Here is a 27,425-nt window from a genome sequence, read left to right on the forward strand (position 1 = left end):
GTTAGTATTGATACCGAAGGCGTGAAATGGCGAGCGCGCGTACATTTGTTTTAGTGACATTTAAAATGCTGGCACGAACCGGTTTTTTTTTTCCATTCAAAATTAGTTATGAAAATTGTAACTTTTTTCGGTAAGTAAATTGTACAGCGTACATATACACAGACACACACACGTATAAAAAATGTATGCAAACATTCTCGAGCCGCGACGAAGTTTAAGCGATCATGCAAGACCTGTGGCCCGGTCCTGGTGTTGTGGGATGCTGTTGGCATGAATTACGCTATATAACATGAAAGTATTATTATTATTAAAACGCAATACATTTCCAAGGGGCAAGTAATTTCAGCCGGATCTGTATGGGGCTAAACTCTTGAAAATATTTCCCCCATCCCACAGCGGGTTGGTGTTGGGGATTGAGGGCACTTTAGACAGATAAAAAACAATCGATGAGAAATGAAAACCAATTATTTGGTGTTGCTGCTGTTGTTGTGTTGGCTTTGGCGCACAAGCTCAAATAATCATTACAAAAAAACTCACCACGTCTGTCAATACTGTGGCTTTCAAATCTGTTTTTGTTGTATATTAGGCGACGTTTTAGGTAACCGTCCCTTCTTCTACTGCATGAGGTCACTCTCTGCACACGAGACCACACTGGTCCCTTGGGTTCTCAGATCATGAGGGCCGACAGGAAAATGGGCGTAAATTGGAGAAAGTATGAATTGAAAAATATATTACGGGTGGCGTTTCACATTATGGTCGTACTACTCCAAATCTCATCCACTCTATCTCACTGGCATCTCTAGCCATTTGCCAATAAGAGAAATGAGGGCCATTGCGCTGAAACGCCACCTTCTAAAATCTATTGTATTTAGTGCCGCGTTGTTGTTGTTGACGGACGCGTTGAGTTTTTTACGAGAGAATTCATTTCGCCGAGTGTTATTCATGAAACGCGGCGAGAGCGTACCGTCGACTCGTCATCACCCCCCCCTACCCCTCCCCCGAACGACAGAGACACGGCCGGTGAATGCAATGGATTGTGTGTGAGTTAGAAAAGAAACAAACCACACACACAAACCGAATAAATAAATAAAAAGAGAGAATGCGCCAAACTCGAGGCTTTGCTTTCCGATTGGCAGCGTCGTGAATTCCTTCAGCGTGAGCGATGAACGGCGAAGCCGGACTCAAAAAAACAACTTTGCCAGGTTCATCCGCCAAACCGCCCTTCGTATTCACCGTTGGGCGTGGTGCGATCAGGCAGTGGCTACGCACGTGACCGCTGGATCACCTGACACACACACACCAACACACACGTGTTGTGAAACTCCCTTCCCGTGGGCATCGAGGAGGTGCCGTGTACCCGTGGCTCGCCAGCAGAAGGCGGTACAGCAGGTGGACTGTTTCCAGAATATGTTTCCATCTGTACGGGGAATGGAGCGCTGCCTCCTCGCGCAAGGCGTGGACTTCCTCCGGCTGTCCCGGTTTCCTTCCTCCTGTATAATAATAGTACTGAACACAACTCATGATTCAATGGGCTGAAGGCATCTTGCAAGTAGCAGGACCCTCCTGAAAACGAGTCCTACAAGGCGGCGTGACTCTCCCGGATTAACGCATCAGAGTAGAGGAACACACGAAAGCTTTCATGTAGGATTTGAGGCTGGTCCCCAGTGCGTGTATGGGATTGGGGGGGGGTGTATTTGGATTGCAAGGCTGCGTAGGATCGGGCTGAGCGGCAGCCACGGCTTTTGGGGTTTCACGACTGCGCCTCGCAGCTCTTCCCCCCCCCCGGCGCATCCCGAAGCGCCGCTCGGCACGGCGTCCGACGATTCGCTCCACGTCCTCGGCGGGAGAGCGGAACGTTGGACGTCGGGCCGGAAGTAACGCGCGCGGGGGTGCGTCGGGTGCCCACCTCTGCCCTACCGAGACAGATCGTGCGGACGTGTGTGTGCGTGTGTGTGTGCGCGTGTGTGCGTGTGCGCGCGTGTGTGTGCGTGTGCGCGCGCGTGTGTGCGTGTGCGCACGCGTGTGCGCGCGTGTGTGTGCGTGTGCGCGCGTGTGTGCGCGTGTATGCGCGTGCGCGCGTGTGTGCGCGTGTGTGTGCGTGTATGCGTGTGTGTGCGTGTGTGCGTGTGTGTGCGTGTGCGCGTGTGTGTGCGTGTGTGTGCGCGCGTGTGTGTGCGCGCGTGTGTGTACGTGCGTGTGTGCGCGTGTGCGCGCGTGTGTGCGTGTGTGTGTGTGCGCGCGTGTGTGTACGTGCGTGTGCGCGTGTGTGCGCGCGTGTGTGCGTGTGTGTGTGTGCGCGCGTGTGTGTACGTGCGTGTGTGCGCGTGTGCGCGCGTGTGGGCGCAGTGCTGCCCCCCTCCCCCCTGTGTGCAGTGCCGGCCCTCACAGGTGCTCGCTAACGGCACTTGACTCAAACGTCTGTCGAGGCTAAACGGTTTTTTGTTGTTGTTGTTTGGTCTTGTGCGTGTGCGCAAGACGCGGTTCGCGCTCGCGCCCAGCGGATGACCCAGACGGTTGCGCGACTTCTCCGTCCGAGCTCAGGGTCTGTAGCTCCAGTGTATCCTGTGTTTCTTTCCTAACGAAACAACAGGAGGGAAAATGAATCACAGAAGTCGGGGGCTGAGCTCCAGAAAACGTTTCTTTCACCCCCCCACCCACCACCCGCTCTCGACGCCCAAGTGTGTAATGAGAAAGGAGGGAGTGAACACTAGACAACTGGAGTTGTAACCGGGTCTCTGTGTACGTCTATAAGGCTCTGTGTGAGTCTATGAGTCTCTGTGTCAATCTACGGGCGTCAGTCTATGGAGGGAGTGAACTCCAGACAACTGGAGCTGTAACCGGGTCTCTGTGTACGTCTATAAGGCTCTGTGTGAGTCTATGAGTCTCTGTGTCAATCTACGGGCGTCAGTCTATGGAGGGAGTGAACTGCGGACGACTGGAGCTGTAACCGGGTCTCTGTGTACGTCTATAGGGCTCTGTGTGAGTCTATGAGTCTCCGTGGGGTAATTAAACAAAATATAAATGGAAAATGCGACGTCCCGGGAAGACAGGAAAGGAGGTTGTAAAATATAAAGTTGTAAAAATATGAAGTAACTATGGGACGAAAAAAGGGAGAATACGGCTCACCACACTCACCACGCTCACCACACCGCAATCACCACGCTCGCCACGCTCACCACGCTCACCAGGCTCACCACGCTCACCACGTTCACCACCCTCACCACGCTCACCACGCTCAACGCACTCACCACACTCACCGCACTCACCACGCTCACCACGCTCGCCACGCTCACCACGCTCGCCACGCTCACCATTCTCACCACGCTCGCCACGCTCACCACGCTCACCACGCTCGCCACGCTCACCACACTCACCACGCTCGCCACGCTCACCACGCTCACCACACTCACCACGCTCACCACGCTCACCATTCTCACCACACTCACCACGCTCACCACGCTCACCACGCTCACCACGCTCGCCATGCTCACCATTCTCACCACACTCACCACGCTCACCACGCTCACCACACTCACCACGCTCACCACGCTCACCATTCTCACCACACTCACCACGCTCACCACGCTCACCACACTCACCACGCTCACCACGCTCACCATTCTCACCACACTCACCACGCTCACCACACTCACCACGCTCACCACGCTCGCCACGCTCACCACACTCACCACGCTCGCCACGCTCACCACGCTCACCACACTCACCACGCTCACCACGCTCACCATTCTCACCACGCTCGCCACGCTCACCACGCTCACCACGCTCACCACGCTCGCCACGCTCACCATTATCACCACGCTCACCACGCTCACCACGCTCACCACGCTCACCACACTCACCACGCTCACCACACTCACCACGCTCACCACGCTCACCACACTCACCACGCTCACCACGCTCACAACGCTCACCATCCTCACCATTCTCACCACGCTCACCACACTCACCACACTCACCACGCTCACCACACTCACCGCACTCACCACGCTCACCACGCTCGCCACGCTCACCACGCTCGCCACGCTCGCCACGCTCACCACGCTCAACGCACTCACCACACTCACCACGCTCACCACGCTCGCCACGCTCACCACACTCACCACGCTCGCCACGCTCACCACGCTCGCCACGCTCACCACGCTCGCCACGCTCACCACTCTCACCACGCTCACCACACTCACCACGCTCACCACGCTCACCACGCTCACCACACTCACCACACTCACCACGCTCACCACGCTCACCACGCTCACCACACTCACCACGCTCACCACGCTCACCACGCTCACCACTCTCACCACGCTCACCACACTCACCACGCTCACCACGCTCACCACACTCACCACACTCACCACGCTCGCCACGCTCACCACTCTCACCACGCTCACCACACTCACCACGCTCACCACGCTCACCACGCTCACCACACTCACCACACTCACCACGCTCGCCACGCTCGCCACGCTCACCACGCTCACCACACTCACCACGCTCACCACGCTCACCATTCTCACCACGCTCGCCACGCTCACCACGCTCACCACGCTCACCATTATCACCACGCTCGCCACGCTCACCACGCTAACCACGCTCACCACGCTCACCACACTCACCACGCTCACCACACTCACCACGCTCACCACGCTCACCACTCTCACCACGCTCACCACACTCACCACGCTCACCACGCTCACCACGCTCACCACACTCACCACACTCACCACGCTCACCACGCTCACCACACTCACCACGCTCACCATTCTCACCACGCTCGCCACGCTCACCACGCTCACCACGCTCACCATTATCACCACGCTCACCACGCTCACCAGGCTCACCACGCTCACCACGTTCACCACCCTCACCACGCTCACCACGCTCAACGCACTCACCACACTCACCACACTCACCACGCTCACCACGCTCACCACGCTCACCATTCTCACCACGCTCACCACACTCACCACGCTGACCACGCTCACAACGCTCACCACACTCACCACGCTCACCACGCTCACCATTCTCACCACGCTCACCACACTCACCACACTCACCACGCTCACCACGCTCGCCACGCTCACCATTCTCACCACGCTCACCACGCTCACCATGCTCACCACACTCACCACGCTCACCACGCTCGCCACGCTCACCATTCTCACCACGCTCACCACACTCACCACGCTCACCACACTCACCACGCTGACCACGCTCACCACGCTCACCACGCTCGCCACGCTCACCACGCTCACCACGCTCACCACTCTCACCACGCTCGCCACGCTCACCACGCTAACCACGCTCACCACGCTCACCACGCTCACCACACTCACCACACTCACCACGCTCACCACGCTCACCACACTCACCACGCTCACCACGCTCACCACGCTCACAACGCTCACCACCCTCACCATTCTCACCACGCTCACCACGCTCGCCACGCTCACCACTCTCGCCACGCTCGCCACGCTCACCACGCTCACCACACTCACCACGCTCACCACGCTCACCACGCTCACCACGCTCACCACGCTCACCACACTCACCACGCTCGCCACGCGCACCACGCTAACCACGCTCACCACGCTCACCACACTCACCACGCTCACCACACTCACCACGCTCACCACGCTCACCACTCTCACCACGCTCACCACGCTCGCCACTCTCACCACGCTCACCACGCTCACCACGCTCACCACACTCACCACGCTCACCACACTCACCACGCTCACCACACTCACCACGCTCACCACACTCACCACGCTCACCACGCTCACCACTCTCACCACGCTCACCACGCTCACCACGCTCACCACACTCACCACGCTCGCCACGCTCACCACGCTCACCATTCTCACCACGCTCACCACGCTCGCCACGCTCACCATTCTCACCACGCTCGCCACGCTCACCACGCTAACCACGCTCACCACGCTCACCACACTCACCACGCTCACCACACTCACCACGTTCACCACACTCACCACGCTCACCACGCTAACCACGCTCACCACGCTCACCACCCTCACCATTCTCACCACGCTCACCACGCTCGCCACGCTCACCATTCTCACCACGCTCGCCACGCTCACCACGCTAACCACTCTCACCACGCTCACCACACTCACCACGCTCACCACACTCACCACGCTCACCACGCTCACCACTCTCACCACGCTCACCACACTCACCACGCTCACCACGCTCACAACGCTGGCAACGCTCACGGCGCTCACCGAACTGGCAGATGAATCTGTTGCGGGAGCGGCAGGGGCGGTCGTTCCAATTGAAGCCAGACTCGGCGTGCATCACCACGCAGTTGCCGAACCTAAACGCAAACAGCCGCACGGCGGGACTTTACAAATCTCGACTGCAAACCCATTTCTTAAATAACTGCTTGTTGATGTGTTGTGTTTAGTTCGTTGTCCTTCCCCCGCACCTCCGATGAACACGATTGGTTACGTACGGTGCGAAAGAACGTCAACATTCGTGCATATGAAGTCGTTTTAAACGACGCATATGGAGCTCGGTCCGTTCCGCGATGATTCAGTGCCGGAGAGTTCCAACTCTCGTTATGACTTCTGCAAGCGTCGGGGGTTTGGCAGCATGTCAGGTTTTGGCAGCGTGCACAGTGATTTAGTGATTTGGATTAGATTCAAAATTGGACGGGTGGCTTATAGGGCAAGCAGCTGGTGCTACTGCTGAGTTCCTGAGTCCCATTCCAGGCAGCCGCCCCTACAGTGACTGGGAGCACTCCCTTTAAGAGTGTGCTCCTAATCTCAGCTCGTTGCCTGTATAAAAGACACCTGGGAGCCAGAAATCTTTCTGATTGAGAGGGGGTCAAATACTTATTTCCCTCATTAAAATGCAAATCAATTTATAACATTTTTGACATGCGTTTTTCTGGATTTTTTGTTGTTGTTATTCTGTCTCTCACTGTTCAAATAAACCTACCATTAAAATGATAGACTGATCATTTCTTTGTCAGTGGGCAAACGTAGAAAATCAGCAGGGAATCAAATACTTTTTTCCCTCACTGTACACTTGAGAATCCAGAACTTGCGATTCTGGACAATACAAAACAACTGGAATTCTCTTGTGCAGTGAGTTGGTGGGCTTAGACTGCAGGAAATTTGGCTCAATTCCAACTGCCAAACCCACGCATCCACTCATCCATTTTTGGAAGTTTTTCGCCGGAAACAAACGGCAATAAAATGCAGGAGGTGTTAAAGTGTTCAGACACCAAATAGACACCTGTCGCTAGGCATGTCTGTGGTAAAACATGCGTGAAAACGTGCTTTGGTACTCTAGGCATTGTCTTTGAAACTGATTGGCCTACACCATAGACAGCCACTCGTACGGCTTCGTCTCTCCAGTGTCAGACCAGAGAACGCCAAAAGGCGAACAGCACAGAGGCATTGCACAATATCAAAGCAATCATCGTAGCTTGTGTTTGAGCAGTCATAATTGCCAGCTACAATCGGTACCCGCACACAATGGTACAGCAAAACAAAACAACGTTTTCGGATTCGAAACATCGTACCTTAGACCCCCTGATTTGGGTGATTGATTTTTGTTGTTTCGTTGTTAATCCCAAAAAAATGTCAAGAGAGCACCCCCCCCAACCCCCCAAACCCCCCTCATGCTTGCTCCGGGTTGGTCTCACCCGTGGCTGTCCGGCTGTCCCAAGGCGAAGCTGCTGAAGTTGACGGCTCTCCCGTCGTCCCAGCGGAAGACGCCTTTAGACACCTTGTAGGTGAGACCTGACGGACGTGAGCACGGACAGAATTAAACTATCGGTCAATCAATATCGGCCCGCTTATTCCGGAACTGAATCGGGTCGCGGGGGCAGCAACTCCAGCAAGGCGTTCCACATCCTGCCGTGTCCTCCTGCCAGCGGCATCAACCGTAGCTACCGGATCGCCGGCCTCTCCTTCAGCCAGGCGCACCACCACCTTGGTCTCTCCAGGGCGACCGCGAGCGGCCTCTGGGTCTTTTGCTTGGAGGGCGTCATTCCAACGTCTCCCGGGGAGGAGTCTTTCTTTCGGCATCCTTAGCAGGTGACCCATCCACCGTAGCTGGCTTCAGCTCCACGCTCAATAGTGCCGACTGGACTTGGAGTCTCTGGTGGATAGCCGCGATTCTCACCCGATCCCGGAGAGAGAGAGAGAGAGAGCCCTGCCACCGTGCGCAGGAAGCCAATTTCTGTTGCTTGCACTCTTGAGCGTGTCCTTTCCGTCAGGATCCAGGTTTCGTGGCCGTAGGTCAGGTTCGGGACGAATATTGACCGGTAGACCGAGAGGTTTGCCTAAAGGCTCAGCTCCCGTCTTGAGACGACAGAAGTTAAACTATGAACTAAACAACTTGTTTATATTTTAACAGGCATTGCCCACTGAGCTGGAAAGCTCGTTTTGCAGAAGCGACCTGGCTATCACAAATGATGACAGCTCAACGAATCGGTGTATCGTGTGGAAATGTTGATTCTTAATGCGGAGGGAAAAGCCGGAGGTCCCGGAGAAAAATCCACGCGACCGCGGGGAGAGAGAGACACGCAATCTCCAAATAAACAGGCGTCAGGGTTGGGATCGAACCCACGACCTCCTGTATACCCGGCAAGGTAGTTAACATCTCGCCACCGTGGCATCAGTTATGCAGCTTTGCCCCTGGGTTACCAGGGGCCGAAAATATTCCCAATTTTTCCCAATCCACCGTCTATCCGATCCGAAGACGATGACGAATTTGTAGCGTGGGAGTTCTGGGTGGGGGGGGGGGGTGAATCACGTAGCGGGCGCGCGTGATCACCTATCCAGAAGCTGTTGGACTCGGGCTCCAGGCCCGTGACGTCGTTGCTGTCGGTGGCCCTGAGCAGGTAGAAGGAGAGGAGGTCCTGCTCCCGCTGGCTCTCGATCTGCACCAGGGTCCCACCTCGGCCCTGCGCTCGCCAAAAACACGGGAAGAAGACGACGGCAAGAAAAACAAAACGAAGCGGGTTCGAACGGAAAACGACGCGACGCAGAGCGTGGCCTTAAAAGTATGATGGGTGACGTTTCGGGTGACGGCCCTTGTTCGTGAACTTAGAAAAGACGGTTAACGCATCGCGCGCTTTCACACGCGCTTCTGCGGCCGTCTGGAACGCTCTTCCAATATTAGGAAGCCACTGGAGATATGTACTTCTCAATCTAGATTGAAAACTTATTTCTATAGAACTGCTTTTTGAGTTTAGTTTGTTGTCCTTCCCCCTGCACGTTGGCCACGTACGGTGCGAAAGAAGTTCAACATACATACATGGCACATTGTCCTTGTGTGCCATTAACGGGTGTGCTATGAAGCAGAGCCAATGCCCGTTATACATCATGTCCTGCTAAGGCCACGCGCGGAGTTGTTGACAAACGGATTGGCCCTCTTCTCCGTATGAGCACTGCGAGTTACCCTGGGAGAGGGGGGGGGCGACTCCTGTCCCTTCACCCACTGACGACTCACTTCACCGTGTCACCCACCCACCCCTGCACCCACCCCTGCACCCACCCCTGCACCCACCCCTGCACCCACCCCTGCACCCACCCCTGCACCCACTTCTGCACCCACCACTTCACTCACCCCTGCACCCACCCCTCCACCAACCCCTGCACCCACCCCTGCACCCACCACTGCACCCACCACTGCACCCACCCCTGCACCCACCACTTCACTCACCCCTGCACCCACCCCTGCACCCACCCCTGCACCCACCTCTGCACCCACCACTTCACCCACCCCTGCACCCACCCCTGCACCCACCACTTCACCCACGGACCACCCATTCATTCACTCATCCGCCCGCCCATGTTTTCCCCGCGGTCGCGTGGATTTTTTTTCTCTCGGGGTTTTCCCTCCACATTTAGAAAACGTGCGTTTAGACTGTTCAGATTATTTAGCTGCTATAAATGTCCAAATGATGAGCCACTTTGTTGGGCTATCATTTGTGGCCAGCTCGCTTTTGCCATATAGGTTAATACTCATTGGTTCTTTCGGTAAAGTCACGTAGAAAGGAAAAAAATTTAATAATATTATACGACGTGTCGATTGCAACACAAGCAGTCGTCATTAGGTGGAACTAAATGTGAGAGAGAGACAAAACACAGACACGGAGACACACAGACAGACACAGAACTCTGTGTGTCTATGTTGTGTGTCTCTCTGTGTGTCTCTGTTGTCTCTCTCCGCTTGTGTATCTGTCTGTGTGTCTCCGTGTTTTGTCTCTCTCTCACATTTAGTTCTACCTGATGACGATTGCTTGTGTTGCAATCGAAACGTCGTACTGTATTATTTAATTTATTTTCTTTCTACGTGACTTTACCGAACGAACCAAAGAGTAATTCCTGCGGTCACGAAAGCTTCAAATCAAGATAAGTTAATACCTCAGTGGGATTTGCCTGGTTGGGATGGTGATAGTTCAGTGTTATTTGTGCGTGCGTTCGGGTGATTTGTTTACCTTTATTGTACTTTGCACTCCTATCGCGTTTGTTGTGATAGCTTCGCAAAAAAGTGGCCTATCGATTTGGGCCAGACACATCAGCCAAAATAAATCTAAAGAGTAAAAAAAAAACTCACGGCAGGACATCAACAAGCGGTACGACCCCCAAAACAACACAGGAGGAGGAGGGGGGGCGGGTAGAGGGGGGGCCGGCGTCGCTACCTGGCACTGATTGCGCGCCGTGTAGAACGTCTCGCTGTCGTCCGACACGGAGAGGCAGTCGTCATCCACACGCAGCGCGCAGCTCTGGTACGGGAACTCCGCTCGCTCTGCGACCCGTGGGGGTGGAGGAGGAGGGGAGGCAACAGCGGACAACGCGCGGCCCCCTGAGTCGGTAGGCGGGCCGGAAAGGTGCCGCAGCCCGAAACGTCGCCTCTCTTCTTATCGTTGTTGTGGACAAAGATAAACAACAAGAAAGATAAAAAGCCCTCCGTATAAAAATGCAAAATGAGAGAAAAAAAGCGATGTGTGCTCGATACGTGTTGGGTTTTTGTTGTTGTTGTTGTTGTCGTGTTTGTGTGCTTGTGCATCGCCAGGACATTTCAAAGAGGCGCGGGACTCCAGCGAGGTATTCCACATGGCCAGAGAGTCCACAAGGTTACGAATAAGCGATCAACATGTCGGTGTGGGACATCGTAAGTCGCTCACACAAGACAGACACTCGCCCATCGAGTGCCGGTGGCGGAGTGGCACAGTGGCGGACGCTTGTGAACTAACAGCAAAGAAAGTCCTGGGTTCGATCGCCAACTCGGGTGCATCTCCGTGCAGAGTGCGTCGTGTGTTCTCTCCGTGTTCTGCATGGGGTTCTTTCAGACTTCTCCGGTTTCCTCCTATAGCTAAAACAAACCTAGAGTGCAGTGTTCTTCACTCATTTTAAGAGGAGGGGGGAGGGGAGGGGAGGCTACTTTCGCCGATGAGCCACCACGTCAGCGCGTGAGGGCCGCCACACATTTGCAACCATTGGGGGTTTGACAACAGCACGATGACCACGTGGGGTGTTTTCACTGTTTGTGTTTTGTCGAGGGGGGCCGCGCTCAAGGCCACCAGGGACCGCCACTGCTTTGGTGTAACTGCTATTGTCCAAGCATTCCAATTACTCAATTGGCATCACCAACAACAACAACCGCCAGTCGCCACTAAGTGGCAGCGACGTCACCACGGCGCTTGTGCCAGGCTAGGTGCACGTTAAGGCCACGTGAAGTGTCGAACGCCTGCTGGTAGGAGGTTACGGGACAGACCCAGTAGGTGCCATTGGTTGACTGAGATGACTGGCTGATGCACCAGCTGTGCCCCTCTACTGTGCCAACTTGATTGGCATCGAAAACAAATATCCTCCGTGTAGCCTAAACAGACTATTGGGGCAAGTGCTGTTAGCGAGCACTTATGAAGGCCGGCACGGCACACGAGGGGGTGGGTCGCCAACACCACGCCAGATCGCCTTTGCCTTACTAGTGGCGATGTTTACACACCACACCAGGTACTTATTTTAGGCCGAGTCGATCTAGGGGAGGCCCAGGAACGGTTTTGAACATCGTCACTGGTGTTGGCCGTGAGCGGGAATCCAACTCGGGTCGCCGGATTCGTCGAGCAGGTCGCGAACCGCGACACCACCGCCCACCACTCACGGCAACATCGCCCCCTACTGCGAACAAAAACTTGGCAGAAAAAAAAGTCCGAGGCTTTCCCGAGGCGAAGTAGTGTAATAATACGACGTACTAATAAGTCCTCTGCCTCTTGTGTAAACAGAACACGTGTTTTGATTTAAAGCTTTCGTGACTGCAGGGATTCAAATTTTTGGTTCTTTCGGTAAAGTCACGTAGAAGGGAAATAATAAAATAATAAAAATATAAAACAATAAAATTCTCACGACGTTTCGACTGCAACACAAGCAATCATCATCAGGTGTGAAAAACACACTAATTTTCTTGCTGTGTTTTCACACCTGATGATGATTGCTTGTGCTGCAGTCGAAACGTCGTGATAATTTAACTGTTTTATATTTTGATTATTGTATTATTTCCCTTCTACGTGACTTTACCGAAAGAACCAAGAATATGAACACATGTTGTTGTTGTTAACGTTGTCGACCGCTCCCCCTATTGCTGTGACGTGTGAAGCACCACGCTTGCGTCACTCCGTGTCGTTCTGCGTCGCAGACCAATCACGTGGCCGTGATTGTTCGCCAAGACCCCGCACCGGTGTAGCAACGTCTGTACCACGTGGCAGGACGCCCATGAAATAACGAGCTTAACAAGCTCGCCCGGGGCCTTCCTCCTCAAAAAACAAAAACACAATGATGTCGATCTTATTCCCTCGGGGAGAACTGGCGTGACGAGAGGCTTCACCTGCACAGGTGAGCCCTCCGTAGCCCAGGTCACAGACGCACGAGCACTCCTCCTCCCTGTACCGTCCGTGCACGCACGGGTAGGAGCACTTCACTGAAAGACAAACAACAACAACAACATCCACGACGCCTTCACACAGTCTCATTGGTGTCGGGGTCAAACGTCCCAACGCTGTGGAAATTACTCCATTGGGATTGGTCGCATGCAGGAGGTGGCATCCGTGTGGAGCTCTCTACAAATCCAGCCCCCCTCCCCACCTTCATCCGTGGGAGAGGTCGGGGAGAGAGGTGCTGGAGATTGGGGTGGTGAGAGAAGTGGGGGTGGTGGCAGAGTTGGGGGTGGTGGGAGAGGTGGGGGTGGTGGGAGAGGTGGGGGTGGTGGGAGAGGTGGGGGTGGTGGGAGAGGTGGGGGTGGTGGGAGAGGTAGGGTGGTGGGAGAGGTGGGGGTGGTGGGAGAGGTAGGGTGGTGGCAGAGGTGGGGGTGGTGGGAGAGGTGGGGGTGGTGGGAGAGGTGGGGGTGGTGGGAGAGGTGGGGGTGGTGGGAGAGGTGGGGGTGGTGGAAGAGGTGGGGGTGGTGGGAGAGGTAGGGTGGTGGGAGAGGTGGGGGTGGTGGGAGAGGTAGGGTGGTGGCAGAGGTGGGGGTGGTGGGAGAGGTGGGGGTGGTGGGAGAGGTGGGGGTGGTGGAAGAGGTGGGGGTGGTGGGAGAGGTAGGGTGGTGGGAGAGGTGGGGATGGTGGGAGAGGTGGGGGTGGTGGGAGAGGTGGGGGTGGTGGGAGAGGTGGGGGTGGTGGGAGAGGTGGGGGTGGTGGGAGAGGTAGGGTGGTGGGAGAGGTGGGGGTGGTGGGAGAGGTAGGGTGGTGGCAGAGGTGGGGGTGGTGGGAGAGGTGGGGGTGGTGGGAGAGGTGGGGGTGGTGGGAGAGGTGGGGGTGGTGGGAGAGGTGGGGGTGGTGGGAGAGGTGGGGGTGGTGGGAGAGGTGGGGGTGGTGGGAGAGGTGGGGGTGGTGGGAGAGGTGGGGGTGGTGGGAGAGGTGGGGGTGGTGGGAGAGGTGGGGTGGTGGGAGAGGTGGGGGTGGTGGGAGAGGTGGGGGTGATGGGAGAGGTGGGAGTGGTGGGAGAGGTGGGGGTGGTGGGAGAGGTGGGGGTGGTGGGAGAGGTGGGGGTGGTGGGAGAGGTGGGAGTGGTGGGAGAGGTGGGGGTGGTGGCAGAGGTGGGGGTGGTGGGAGAGGTGGGGGTGGTGGGAGAGGTGGGGGTGGTGGGAGAGGTGGGGGTGGTGGGAGAGGAGGCGGTGGTGGGAGAGGTGGGGGTGGTGGGAGAGATGGGTGTGGTGGGAGAGGTGGGGGTGGTGGGAGAGGTGGGGGTGGTGGGAGAGATGGGGGTGGTGGGAGAGATGGGGGTGGTGGGAGAGGTGGGGGTGGTGGCAGAGGAGGCGGTGGTGGGAGAGGTGGGGGTGGTGGGAAAGGTGGGGGTGGTGGGAGAGGTGGCGATGGTGGTAGAGGTGGGGGTGGTGGCAGAGGTGGGGGTGGTGGGAGAGGTGGGGGTGGTGGGAGAGGTGGGGGTGGTGGGAGAGGTGGCGATGGTGGTAGAGGTGGGGGTGGTGGGAGACGTGGGGGTGGTGGGAGAGATGGGGGTGGTGGGAGAGGAGGCGGTGGTGGGAGAGGTGAGGGTGGTGGGAGAGGTGGGGGTGGTGGGAGAGGTGGGGGTGGTGGGAGAGGTGGCGATGGTGGCAGAGGTGGCGATGGTGGCAGAGGTGGGGGTGGTGGGAGAGGTGGGGGTGGTGGTGTGAGAGGTGTGGGAGGTGTAAGAGGTGGGCGAGGCAGGCAGGGAGGGAGAGGAGGCGGTGGTAGGGAGGGTGGTGTGGGTCCTCACCCTGGCAGTATTTCCCAGAGAAGCCGGACGCACAGCTGCACCTGCAGCTCGACGAGTCCAGGTGGCCGTGGCGCCCGCAGTTCATCCGGCAGCGGTTCTGCGGCACCTCTGCGGAGACGGCGCCGAAGCAACCTTCGCTTAGACGCGTTGCGCGCTCACAAATGTGCTTACTCGTGAGCGGAGAATGAGCGGGGAGAGAGCGTAGAATGAGAGGAGAAGGAGAGAGTTTAGTGGAGAGTGAGTGGAAATGAGTGGAGAATGGCGAAAACATGAGTGGCGAATTGAGTGGAAAACGAGCGCATGCGTGGAAAACGAGGGAATGGGTGGAAAACGAGGGGTGCGTGGAAAACGAGGGAATGGGTGGAAAACGAGGGAATGGGTGGATAACGAGCGGGTGCGTGGAAAACGAAGGAACGGGTGGAAAACGAGGGAATGGGTGGAAAACGAGGGGTGCGTGGAAAACGAGGGAATGGGTGGGAAACGAGGGGTGCGTGGAAAACGAAGGAACGGGTGGAAAACGAGGGAATGGGTGGAAAACGAGGGGTGCGTGGAAAACGAGGGAATGGGTGGGAAACGAGGGGTGCGTGGAAAACGAAGGAACGGGTGGAAAACGAGGGAATGGGTGGAAAACGAGGGGTGCGTGGAAAACGAGGGAATGGGTGGAAAACGAGGGGTGCGTGGAAAACGAGGGAATGGGTGGAAAACGAGGGGTGCGTGGAAAACGAGGGAATGGGTGGGAAACGAGAATGTGTGGAAAACGAGGGGTGCGTGGAAAACGAGGGAATGGGTGGAAAACGAGGGAATGGGTGGAAAACGAGGGAATGGGTGGAAAACGAGGGGGTGCGTGGAAAACGAGGGAATGGGTGGAAAACGAGGGGGTACGTGGAAAACGAGGGAATGGGTGGGAAACGAGTGGAGAAGGTACGTACTGGATGTGTGTTGAACCTCTTTCACACCGTACGTAGGCAACCGCGCTAATCGGTGATGCGGGAACTTTGCCACAAAGTTCCGATTGCATTGTGAAGACTGACAGACAAACCGGACACAGCTATTACATTTACCCCTTTCAGTCCCGAGCAAAGTGCTGCCCAAGCACAAGTTAACAAAGCAACCTCAACAAGTGCCCCAGCTTGTCGTCAACATTGGTTATAAAGCAATACTAATAAGAAGAAGAATGCTAAAGGGCTGCCGGTTAGAGACAGAGAGAGTGGAGGGGGTGGGGGGAACACCAAAAGATTGAAGGAAAGGGTGGCGTTGAGCACAGAGAAAGAGAGACGCAGCCACACGTGACTTCACTTCTACTCCGCACGTCCCGGGAGATTCATCGTTAGAAGACAGAAGCCAAGAAACAATGAACAAACAACAACAATCTAACCAACAACAATAGCAGCAGCACAACGGTGAAGCTGCAAGGCTTCTTAGACGCAAACGCACGTCATTTATCCAGGAGAGCGTCAACGGGTCCCATTGCCAAAGTTCGGGTCGTTCCGTAACGACGACCTGCGGCTGCAAGAGTCAGCATTGAATAACCCACTAAGTGGCAGTCCATAAATGACGTCACGCGATTTTGGACGATTTTTGACCCCCCCCACCCCTCATCACACGGCGTCACAAAAAGTCAGACCCCCCCCTCAAATATGACGTTATAAAGCTATGCCCCCCCCCCTTCCAAAAAAATAAATCATGCTTCAAATCGCTGTAAACTATTGTCATTGTAGTGCGCATTTAATGTGGCGCTGCACTCTGATGTTGTAGGATAAAACATTTATTAAAACGTCTATTTTATTAAGTAGAACGTTTTGTCTATATTAATTTCAAGTTGCGCATTTTGATGTGACGTCACATTTCTCACCCCCCCCCCCCCCCCCCCCTAGGTGCGTGACGTCATTTATGGACGGCCCCTTATGCTCCGGTGTCTGAATTTCAGTATGCGGCAGTCCGGAACTATGTTCTGGGAAATATTGTTTGCCAGGTCAGCAAACGTTTTGGCTAATTTTGCAATTATATATACGTGGGTGTGTGTGTCTTTTGATAGTGCGCCAGTCATTGAAAGGTTACAAAGCGCTGTACGTGTGAATATATTCAACGCTCCGTACAAACATTGCAATATTCAAGGCACAAAAGCCGTTTTCAAATATGCAAATGATTACAAATATACACGTTTTTTCATGTTGGCGCATGCATATACACGTATATATAATCCTATTCAAAGCATTATATCAATACAAGGTACAATAACGTGGGCTTATTTTGGATAGGCGTGCCCTGATACGATGCACCATATACGTTTGTATATATGCAAACATTTATAAGCACACGCGTAAATATAAATGTGTCGTAAATGTGCCCCTGCTTCAGGTCACCCAGCGCCTGCCCCTGGCTCACGTCACCCAGCGCCTGCCCCTGGCTCACGTCACCCAGCGCCTGCCCCTGGCTCACGTCACCCAGCGCCTGCCCCTGGCTCACGTCACCCAGCGCCTGCCCCTGGCTCACGTCACCCAGCGCCTGCCCCTGGCTCACGTCACCCAGCGCCTGCCCCTTGCTCACCGCACAGGCCACCTGCGCCCTGGTGCTTGAAGCAGCCGGACTTGACGGAGGTGCAGAGCGAGCACCAGTCTCCCGCCTTGTAGGGAGCGATCGTCTTGCCGTCCAGAAGCCAGTTTCCTCTGCCGGGGATCAAAGCGAACTCAGTCAAACGAGCGGGTGGGTACGAGCGAGCCCGACGGCCATTTGAATCGCAGGTTGCCTTGAACGCGACGAGACGTTGCACTTGGGCTATTTAGAGGCGAGCGAGATGACGAACACGTGGCCGGGTGTCAAAAGGTCAGATTTGTGAACACCTGGAGGAAATGATCTTGGCAACAATACTGCACTGGGCGAGGGAAGTTAATTGGTCAGGGCGGGTATGTGACGGTGGTTACACAAAACCAGAATGAAAATCTGAATATTGAGAGTGGAGGAATCCAATGAGCCATAACGCTCTTTTTAGCAGATGTCCAGTAGGTGAACTGTTGATTGCACACCTTGACGCGGATTTTGAGCGAATGCATGCTTAGCCCACGCAAGCCAGGTATTGTGGTATTGTTGCCGTAATCAAGGGTAGTTATTGAGAGCGGTGGTGCCCAAAAATTTGACTCAGTCAGGGTCGGGGGTGGGGTGACTTGCTCCCAACTTATTGACTGTGATAATCATTCCACACGCAGAGCGCTACCCACCCTGGTGAGCCACTGGGTGGCAGTGTCGGTCCGTTACTACACTCGACACGAACACGGCCCTTTTAGCTGGGAAGTTGGTGGTGGCTATGCACGTGGCCTGTAATCCAGCACTGTTGGAAGCGAGGATTGGGGGTATCACGTGCGCAACGTTTTGAAACTCCCTTACCCGTGGGCATCCAGGTGGTGACATAACCTGGCTCTCTAAGAGAAGGCGGTACAGCAGCATGTGTACTCCACCTGTTCCGTCTGTACGGGATAGAGTGTTTCCCCCTCGCACGCGTGGATTTTCTCCTCCCACGTGGCCACACCTCGCAGCCCCACAGCTACGACAACCTGGCAAGTCCTGGTGGTGGCGGTTATCCCCCCATCCAAACACTAACCAGGCTCGACTCCTGCTTAGCTGTTGAGATTCGTCGCATTCAGGTTGATTTAGTGGTAGGAGAGTCACATACGCGGTCAGCGAATGGCGCTGGAATATTCTGGATTGACACGGTCGTGCCTTGCCGCCCTCCGCACTGCGGGCTTCGGTTGGCACGTGGGGTACATTTAATTAGGTCCGAGCGCACATATTTAAAAGGCGCCACTTGTCACCCCACTGTCACAAGTGATAGGTGCGTGTGAGTCTGCGAGCGAGCGAGCGATTGGCAGATGCCTCCAGCCGAGTGCTGTCCCAGCTGAGGCAGGGCCGGGCTGGGCCGAGTGCCCCCCCCCCCCCGAAGCGGTGCACTGCCCCCCACCTGAATGTTTCGAACCGAGACGTTTGCTGGCGTCGCAAAGCAGCGAGACGGGTGACGGTGGCGCGAAGGTTTGGGGCCGTCCATAAATGACGTCACGCGATTTTGGACGATTTTTTTGACCCGCCCCCCCCCCCCTCGTCACACGGTATCACAAAAAGTCAGAACCCCCCTCAAATATGACGTCACAAAGCTCTGCCCCCCCCCCCCCCAAAACCATGTTTCCATTTTTAAAATAAAACATGCTTCAGATCGCTTTAAACTATTGTCATTGTAGTGCGTATTTAATGTGGCGCTGCATTCTGATGTTGTAGGAGTGTTCTTATAACAATTTGTGTTGTTATAACAATTCTATATTTATTTAAAGTTGCGCATTTTGATGTGACGTCACATTTCTCAACCCTCGTCACACATCGTCACAAATGTCTGACCCCCACCCCCCCTCGGTGCGTGACGTCATTTATGGACGGCCCCTTTGGCACCTTGCCCCGGTTGCCAAAATCTAGCCACGGCTTTGGAACTTGCCGATGCCCATGGGCAGTAGGGCGTTGAAGTGCGCGCGTGCGTGTGTCTGTGTGTAGGGGGAGCGGTGGTGTAGCGGTCAGCGCACTACGAACCCGGCATTCCGAGTTCGATTCGATTCCCGCTCACGGCCAACACCAGCGACAATTATCTGAACAGGTCCTGGGTCTCCCCTAAGTCGACTCGGCCTCACATGAGTACCTGGTGCGGTGTGTAAAAATCATCGCCTCTGGGGAGACAAAGGCGGCCGGGCATAGTGCTGACCACCCACCCCCTCGGCTGCCGTTCCGGCCGTCATAGGTGCTCGCTAACAGCACTTGACCCAACGGCCTCTTTAAGTAATATGGGGATCTTTGTATGGAGGGGGAGGGGAACGGTGGTGCAGTCGTTGGCACAATGACCCTTCCGTGCCCTCCGCTCACCCGGGCAGGTAGACGCACGCGAACGCCTCCACGCGGCTCCCTGGGTCCCGGCACCAGCGCTTGGCGCAGCCCACGCGACTCGCCGAGGCCCACACCATCTGCTCGGCGAGGAAGACGTGATGGGTGCGTGCGCGTGTGTGTGTGTGTGTGCGCGACACGGTCGTGTGGGGAGCGGTAGTGTAGCGGTTCGCGCGCTGCGCTGTGAACCCGGCGACACGGGTTCGATTCCCGCTCACTGCCAACACCAGTGACGATTATATGAACCGGTCCCGGGCCTCCCCTAGGTCGACTCAGCCTCAAATGAGTACCTGGTGCGGTGTGTAAACATTGCCACTAGAGAGACAAAGGCGGTCGGGCGTGGTGCTAACCAACCACCCCCTCGTGTGCCGTGCCGGCCTTCATAGGTGTTCGCCAACAGCACTTGCCCCAAACAGTCTGTTACAGGCTATACGGTGGAGCTTTGTATTTCTGCGACACGGTCCCATCGGTGAGCCTGCGTTGGCAAGGGGCAGAGACCCAGCCAGTCACCGCAAGCCTCAACAGCTTTTGTTCTGCCTGATAGAGGGGGCTAAACGGGCGCCGCACGGGCTGCAGAAGACACCGACTGATGTGGCACAGGAGGATATGGAGCTGACTGGACTTGCAGCTGACCGGCACCAACAGTGTCAAGATCGGCCTCTGTGGAGGAGGAGGAGGCTCGTGAAGGACGCTGCTAGGCAGTCGCAAGCAGTCGCCCTCCAAACAACAACAACAACAGGAGGGCAGTGGAGCGACTTTCGCAACGGCGAGCGAGCGAGCGAGAGTCGCCGCGCGTGTGCCGAGGGTTGCGTACCTGCGTGTAGTGGCGGCACGTGCGGTTGTGCGCGCACCCTGACCGCGCGTAGTCGTAGTTCTGCCCCTCCGAGAACCACGAGGCGAGGACGCCGGCGAACGAGGCCGCCCCGTGCGGCGCGCGGTGCAGGTTCACCCCGAGGCGGCGATGTCCTCCACCTCTTCCAGCTGCTCCGGTCCCCTGAATCCCTGGTTCACTGGTGATCTCTGCCGGGGTCCCCTCTGCCGCTCGGGGATTATCGCAAGCGACTGCCGCCCACTCGTGAGCGACTTGAGCCAAGGATTCGTCCCACTCCTGTGGAGGCGGCGGGCCGCAGAGCTCGTGCGTTAGGGTTCGCGCCGGGGTTCGCGTCGGCCTGAATGCGCCTGTGTGATCTCGTCTGTACCCAGAAACCCGAGCCGTGTGATGTATGGCCAAACACCCTTCGCGAAGCGACAATGAATGGGGGATACCTTCGACCTTCAGTAGATTGACAATTGACAAAAGGGTGTAAATTGTGATTGATAATATTGATTCAAACACATGTTTTTGGTTAGGTTGTGTTCAATGTGTGTCGTAAATCCTACTCCACCCGACACAGGCAATGAAGTAAATCTGAACATTTGTTAGCGCGCACTCCTATGGGTCCAGTCCATCGAGAATGCGTACTGATCAGGCAGAGTCAGCTGTTCGGGACAACACTGTCTTAAGTCTGTTGCAAAACTGTCTCAGACTCCGTCTATCGCTCTCTGCGACAACCTCCCGCGTTGTCTCTATCGGTCTCTTTGTCCGTCTCCATAGACGCGCGTGTCCACTCTCGGTCCCTCCGTCGCCCTCAGTGTGTCTACACAGCAATACCTCTCAAACTCAATCTGTGGCATTCCCTCTCGCCCTCCGTCTCTCTCAATCTGTGCTTCTCTCTCCATCTCTGCCTGTTGTAACTGTCTGTCACTCTCTGTCGGTAGCTGTTTCTCCACTTCTCTCTCGCCCTCTGTACCAGCGTGGACGGCAACCTCGTGTTCACCTTCTGAAGCGCTCGCTCGTCGCCGTGGCGTGCGCGATGACCACCACCACGTGACTTTTATTTCGTGTTGTGCGCGGTGCTTTTAGCGCCACAGCGCGTGGATTTGTAGCATTCATTTTCATTTGTTCGCTGGTGACTTTGTGTATTTCATATCGAAATCGCCTCCAGTGCTGTTGCTGCTGGCGGCAATAAAAGATGTTTAAATGTCAAAGTCTAGTTCTGTATCTCTTTTTTTTCTCGAATGAAAACTCACTGCTTTGGAACTGCCTATTGTGTTTAGTTTGTTGTCCTTCCCACGCACCTCTGATTATCACGGTTGGCTGCGTACGGTGCGAAAGAAGTTCAGCATACATACATTGTCTCTGCGTGTGTCTCCGTGCCTGTGTAACTATATCTGTCTCTCTGTCTCTCTCACTAGGCAGGCCCTCTGCACCACTTCTCCATGGTTGCTGCCCTGGCTTTTGGTCAGAGTTGAGCGTCTGTGTGTGTGTGTCTGTGCGTCTGCGTGCGTCTGCGTGCGTGTGTGCGTCTGTGCGTGTGTGTGGGTGTGTGTGTGCGTCTGTGCGTGTGCGTGCGTCTGTGTGCGTCTGCGTCTGCATGCGCATTCGGGCGGTCAGGCCGCACTCGAGGTGATCTATGGGGTTGGTGGACCAGAGGGCCCACTTAAGACACCGTCTGTCTGCTTGGTCTGCGGGGGCTGGCGCCTGGCTTTGTCCTCTGGTAATCACGTGGAGGAGAAGAAGAAGAAGAAGTAGTAGAAGTAGTAGAAGAAGTATAATAAATAGTAGTAGTAGAAGACGTTATTGTATAAACAGTCGTTAATTTTTCATTGCAATCACTCGGTGCGTAGTGGAGCCGAGTGGTGTTTTTTTTGCGTTTTTGTTTACCACGAGAAATTTTAATGCAAGTTCAGATTTCCGACGACGACGACGAAGAAGACGACGAAAAAGCAGATGAAGGAGAAGCAGAGGAAGAAGCACGAGGCGCGTGGACTCGGGAAGAAGACGCATGCGAAATCGGGAGGCGACGACATTGGCGCGTTCAGATAATTTATCGGGCAACGGGCAGGAACGTGCCATTGGCTGGGAGGCGCGATGGCATCTGGTCGAGACCAGGGATGTCGTGGCAGTCAAAGGAGCGAACGCGCCCGAGACGACGTCCGCCGAGGCGATGGAGTAAAGGGGTTGTTGGCCCGTTGGATCGTAGAAAATAAATACAAAATCACTCAGCATCTGTGCGTGCTTTATGCACACACCAACCCCTCCCACCCCCATCAACAGTTCCTGAAGAACTCGTGCACTCGTACCATCTTTTCCATGTTCGCTGCCGGGGGTTGGACCGTGGCGCGGAGTTTGTTGTGGAGGGATTCGAGGGCGAACGCTTCCTTGGACACGGAGCCTGCTGCATATCCAGGGGCAGCAGCAACAGCAGAAGCAACAACAGCATCAACAACATCAGCAACATCAGCAACAGCAGCATCAACAACAGCAGCAACAGCATCCACAGTAGAAGCAACAACAGCAGCAGCAACAGCAGCAGCAACAGCAGCAGCAGCAGAAGCAACAACAGAAGCAACAGCAGAAGCAACAACAACATCAGCAACAGCAACAGCAGAAGCAACAACAACAGCAACAGCATAAACAATAACAGCATCAACAACAGCAGCAACAGCAGAAGCAACAACAGCAGCAACAACAGCTGCAACAACAGCAACAGCAATAACAGCATCAGCAGCAACAGCAGCAGAAACAACAACAACAACAGCATAAACAATAACAGCATCAACAACAGCAGCAACAGCAGAAGCAACAACAGCAGTAACAACAGCTGCAACAACAGCAACAGCAATAACAGCATCAGCAGCAACAGCAGAAGCAACAACAACAACAGCTGCAACATCAGCAGAAGCAACAACAGAATTCACAACAACAGCAGCAGCAGTAGCGCACTGTAAACAAACACCGCCGTACTTTCAGGATTATCAGCGGACAACTCCAGAAAGTGAAACGCGGACCATGGCGTGTGCCCGATTTGAAGACGCACTCCCCACGCACTTCGTTTGCTGAAAATGTCACGGTGTGGGCGGAAAATCATGAAGTCTCGGCGTACAATAACGGGACCGGAATCCATTTCCACTTAAGACGAAGAGGTTACCCGGGTCTGTCCCAATCAACGACCCTGGCAACATCTCAGCACCCCGGCACACCACGTCCAGTTATACTGCGCCTTGGGATCCTTGGATGAAATGCGCCTTCAAAATGTAAATTATTGTTATTAATTCTGCATCTCGCTATGACTGCGGCGATTGCTTATCGTCTTAGATGCGAGTCGGCCACGCTGGGTCTCATGTACCCTTTCGCTGTGCCCGTATCTGTGCCGGATACACCACATCCACTTTACCTCTCCCTATATATGTGTGTGTGTGGAGCTGGGGTTGCTACCGGCCAGTTGCGCTTACTCTAGTCCATCGGCGGAGAGATTCGGTAAGGTTCTAGATTTGAAGCTTTCGTGACTGCAAGGATTCATATTTTTAGGTTTTTTTCGGTAAAGTCACGTAGATAAAAAAATAAAATTTCAATTAATGAAAGTATAATAAAAAATAAAATAAAAATCACGCTCATTCAGAACTCATCTTTTGAATGAGCGTGATTTTTATTTTATTTTACTTTTATAAATTTTAATTTTTTACCTACGTGACTTTACCTCTTCTGAATGAGCGTGATTTTTATTTTATTTTTTATTTTACTTTGATTAATTTTCATTTTCATTTTTTACCTACGTGACTTTACCGAAAAAACATAAGAATAAGAATATTCGGTAAGGTATTATTAAAGCCGGCTTATATCGCCCGAACCCTAACGAGAGATAGAACTTTAACCCCACCGCTCTGGCGCGGTCTCGTAGTGGTGGTGGTGGTGGTGAATTCTGGTCACATTTTCTTATTTTTTCGGGGGACGGGGGGACGGGACATTCATACGCAGATGAAACTGGCAAATCGCTGACTCGCCCCTTACTGGATACCTGTGAGAGAGAGAGAAAGAGCTTCACAACTCATCGTCTTCCGCACAGTCGAAATGAAGATTCTGATGAGCAGAGTTTACGACACTCCGCTGGTGATGTCCCAGAAGGGGCCTCGAGAGCGTGCGCCTGACATCAGTCACGAATGTTATCGGGTCGAGAGAAGAATGAACCGTGGAAAACATTTCGACTCGAAATTTGCGTGACTGTAGGAATGCATATTACATGGTTCTTTCGGTAAAGTCACGTAGATACAAAATTTTAAAAAATATATAATTAAAAAAATATTAAAACCTCGAAAAGTCGTGAGTTTGTAGTTTTTTTTTTATATTTGATATTTTTATTTTTTTTATTATTTTTATTTCATTTTCTATCTACGTGACTTTACCGAAAGAACCATAGAATGCGTGGAGCACATGTTGGGGTTGTTGGGGTATTTGTAACTCCCCTGCCCTTTCACCCATCAACCCCGCCCCCCTCTCCCCCGACGTGATGAAGTATGTGTATGTGTACAGTACGTGCTAAAGTGTCGGGTATTTTAATGAATTGATTCATAGTTTGATTGCGCAACGCTACACGAGGTCGCGTTACAGAGCCGTGACAGCTGCATTCAACTTTCATGATTGGGAGGACAAAAAGAAAAACAAAGCAATTAGCCCCCCCCCCCCACGTGACCCCAGGCGATTGTTGATGCAATCTCGTTGTTTGGCACCCGCCGATAGATCGGGAATGCGTAATAACAAATCTAATTTTTAATAAAGACGACCTTTATTTACCCGTGAACCCGGTAAACGTACCAACGTTGGACGAACGTTGGACCACATGCCAACGTTGAAACAACGTTTGGCCAACTTTGGACCACATGCCAACGTTGGTATGTGGTCCAACGTTGGACGAACAATTGGACCACATGCCAACGTTTGACTAACGTTGGCATTTGGCCCAGCGTTGGTCCAACGTTGGTATGTGGCCCAACGTTGGCATGTGGTTGGAAACGTCGAGCCAACGTTGGCTCAAAGTCGCATGTTTACTGGGAAAGCCTAGAGACTATATATATATTTATCAGCTACATATAACGTCGTTTGGCCGATTCCGTTCGTGAACGTTGACGTTTGTGTGCTGGAGGAAAGGCGAGCACACGGAGACACAACGCGCGCCCCACCCACGGAGAGACGACCCGCTCGACGATCGACACAGATGATAATTGGTTTTTTTAACCTTCTATCTGGCAACAAAACTGACACCTTTTTTACAAGGAGTCATGTTTGCATAGACCACAATACCTGCAGCCATAATGCAAACAAAAACATAACTCTGATAATATATGCACTGTCTTTGAAGTTGATTGGTCCACACCCGAGACAGCTTTCCTTTAAAGGAGACAGCTTTCCTTTAAAGGATCACATGCCAACGTTGGTTGGCATGTGAAAGCTGTCTCGGGTGTGGACCAATCAACTTCAAGGACAGTGCATATATTATCAGAGTTATGTTTTTTGTTTGCATTATGGCTGCAGGTATTGTGGTCTATGTTAACATGACTCCTTGTGAAAAAAGGTGTCAGTTTTGTTGCCAGATAGAGGGGTAAAAAAACAATTATCATATTTTTTACTGGCAAATGAGGTTCCAATGGTGTAAATGATCGACACAGATTCTAAACCAACACCTGGCAGCGCCGGGCAGTCTCCGGTTGGAGTGCTCATCCCGGGTGAGTTTGTCATCGTGTAGGATCGTAAGGGCAATAAAAAAAATACAATAAAAAAATCGATACAATAAAACGAGAAAATCAATACAAAATAAATTAATACAATAAAAAAAAATTATGCAATTAAAAAGTCTCGCCATCCCACATTCGTCTCCCTACATAAATATATATATATATTTTTTTTTAAATAATACTAATAATCATTGTTTTAACGAAGCCCATCGTCCCGCACGAGCTTATCGCGTTTGCACCTCATCAGCCGCATCGGTTCAACAAAAGTAAAACTCTTGGACAGGCTTTGATGTTCAGTATCTCATCAGCGCGAATACGGCTTGCTGAGAGCCATGCTGGAGAACTGTCCGACCCTTACAGGCACGGACCACCGAGGAGGGAATAGGAGTGGTGAGGACAAGGGTATAGATATAGGAGAGAAGAGACGAGGTGAGTGGTGAACTTGTGCCATCACACACCTGGCGTCTTGTTCTTGATCACGAGGAGCTGAGAGTCCCGCTTTAGGTTGGTGAGCGCCACGCTTATCGCGTGCGCACTCACGGTCATCATCATCATCAACATCATCAGCAGCAGCATCAACAATAATCCTCGTCTCCTGCTCATTTCACCCACGGAGGGAGGGCAACGGGAACGTGAACACGGATTCCTCCGCCGCTCGCCACGGAAGCCGCGCGTCTGTGTCGTGCGTGTCGACCGCGAGCTTCGCCTGTCGCGGCCACGCGGACGACGATGGAGAATTCACGAGCGCCCTCCTCGTGCGACCGCCCGTTCGTGCAATGGAACGAGCACGCTCGGCTCGGCTCGTTCGTGTGTTCGCTCGCTGGCTCGATCGTCTTCCACTCGTTCCTCTCCACTCGCAGTGCCGTCGCCGTCCGTCCGCGCGGTATCGCCTCCGCTCAAAGCCGCCGAGACGAGACTCCTCGCCGCGTTGCTGCAGACCGGTGCTCGCCGCCTCCCCGATCGACCGACGGGTCGCGAGATGACGAGGAGGGAGAGGAGGAGGGAGAGGAGGAGGGAGAGGAGGAGAGAGGGTCATGCGGAGGAGGATGACGACGACGACGACGAGGAGGGAGGAGGACGACAAGGATGGGCAGGAGGAGGACGATCTGGAAGAATTAATTTTGACAGAGGCCAATGCCTCATTGCGCGCGTGACCTTGCTATTCGCGTTGCGCACAGAGGCGCCCCTGTCTCCCAAATGCCACAGTGCTTTGCG

At 54.2% G+C, this 27,425-nt stretch overlaps 1 protein-coding gene across 1 annotated transcript; it reads right to left on the bottom strand.

Annotated features, from left to right (window-relative positions):
- Positions 1-27,425, bottom strand: LOC144943177 (C-type lectin domain family 18 member A-like). The gene is made up of 12 exons (XM_078870419.1): positions 26,669-27,425; positions 22,785-22,879; positions 20,476-20,769; positions 19,644-19,741; positions 17,298-17,416; positions 14,751-14,858; positions 12,886-12,978; positions 10,703-10,809; positions 8,830-8,959; positions 7,694-7,790; positions 6,264-6,355; positions 1-2,575 (listed from the first exon to the last, which is right to left on the bottom strand). The coding sequence occupies exons 1-12, from the start codon at positions 26,811-26,813 to the stop codon at positions 2,538-2,540; spliced, it is 1,416 nt and encodes a 471-aa protein (XP_078726545.1). The 5' UTR covers positions 26,814-27,425; the 3' UTR covers positions 1-2,537.

The sequence above is a fragment of the Lampetra fluviatilis genome, chromosome 30 (genome assembly GCF_964198595.1).
Source record: "Lampetra fluviatilis chromosome 30, kcLamFluv1.1, whole genome shotgun sequence".
Taxonomy (NCBI): Eukaryota; Metazoa; Chordata; class Hyperoartia; order Petromyzontiformes; family Petromyzontidae; genus Lampetra; species Lampetra fluviatilis.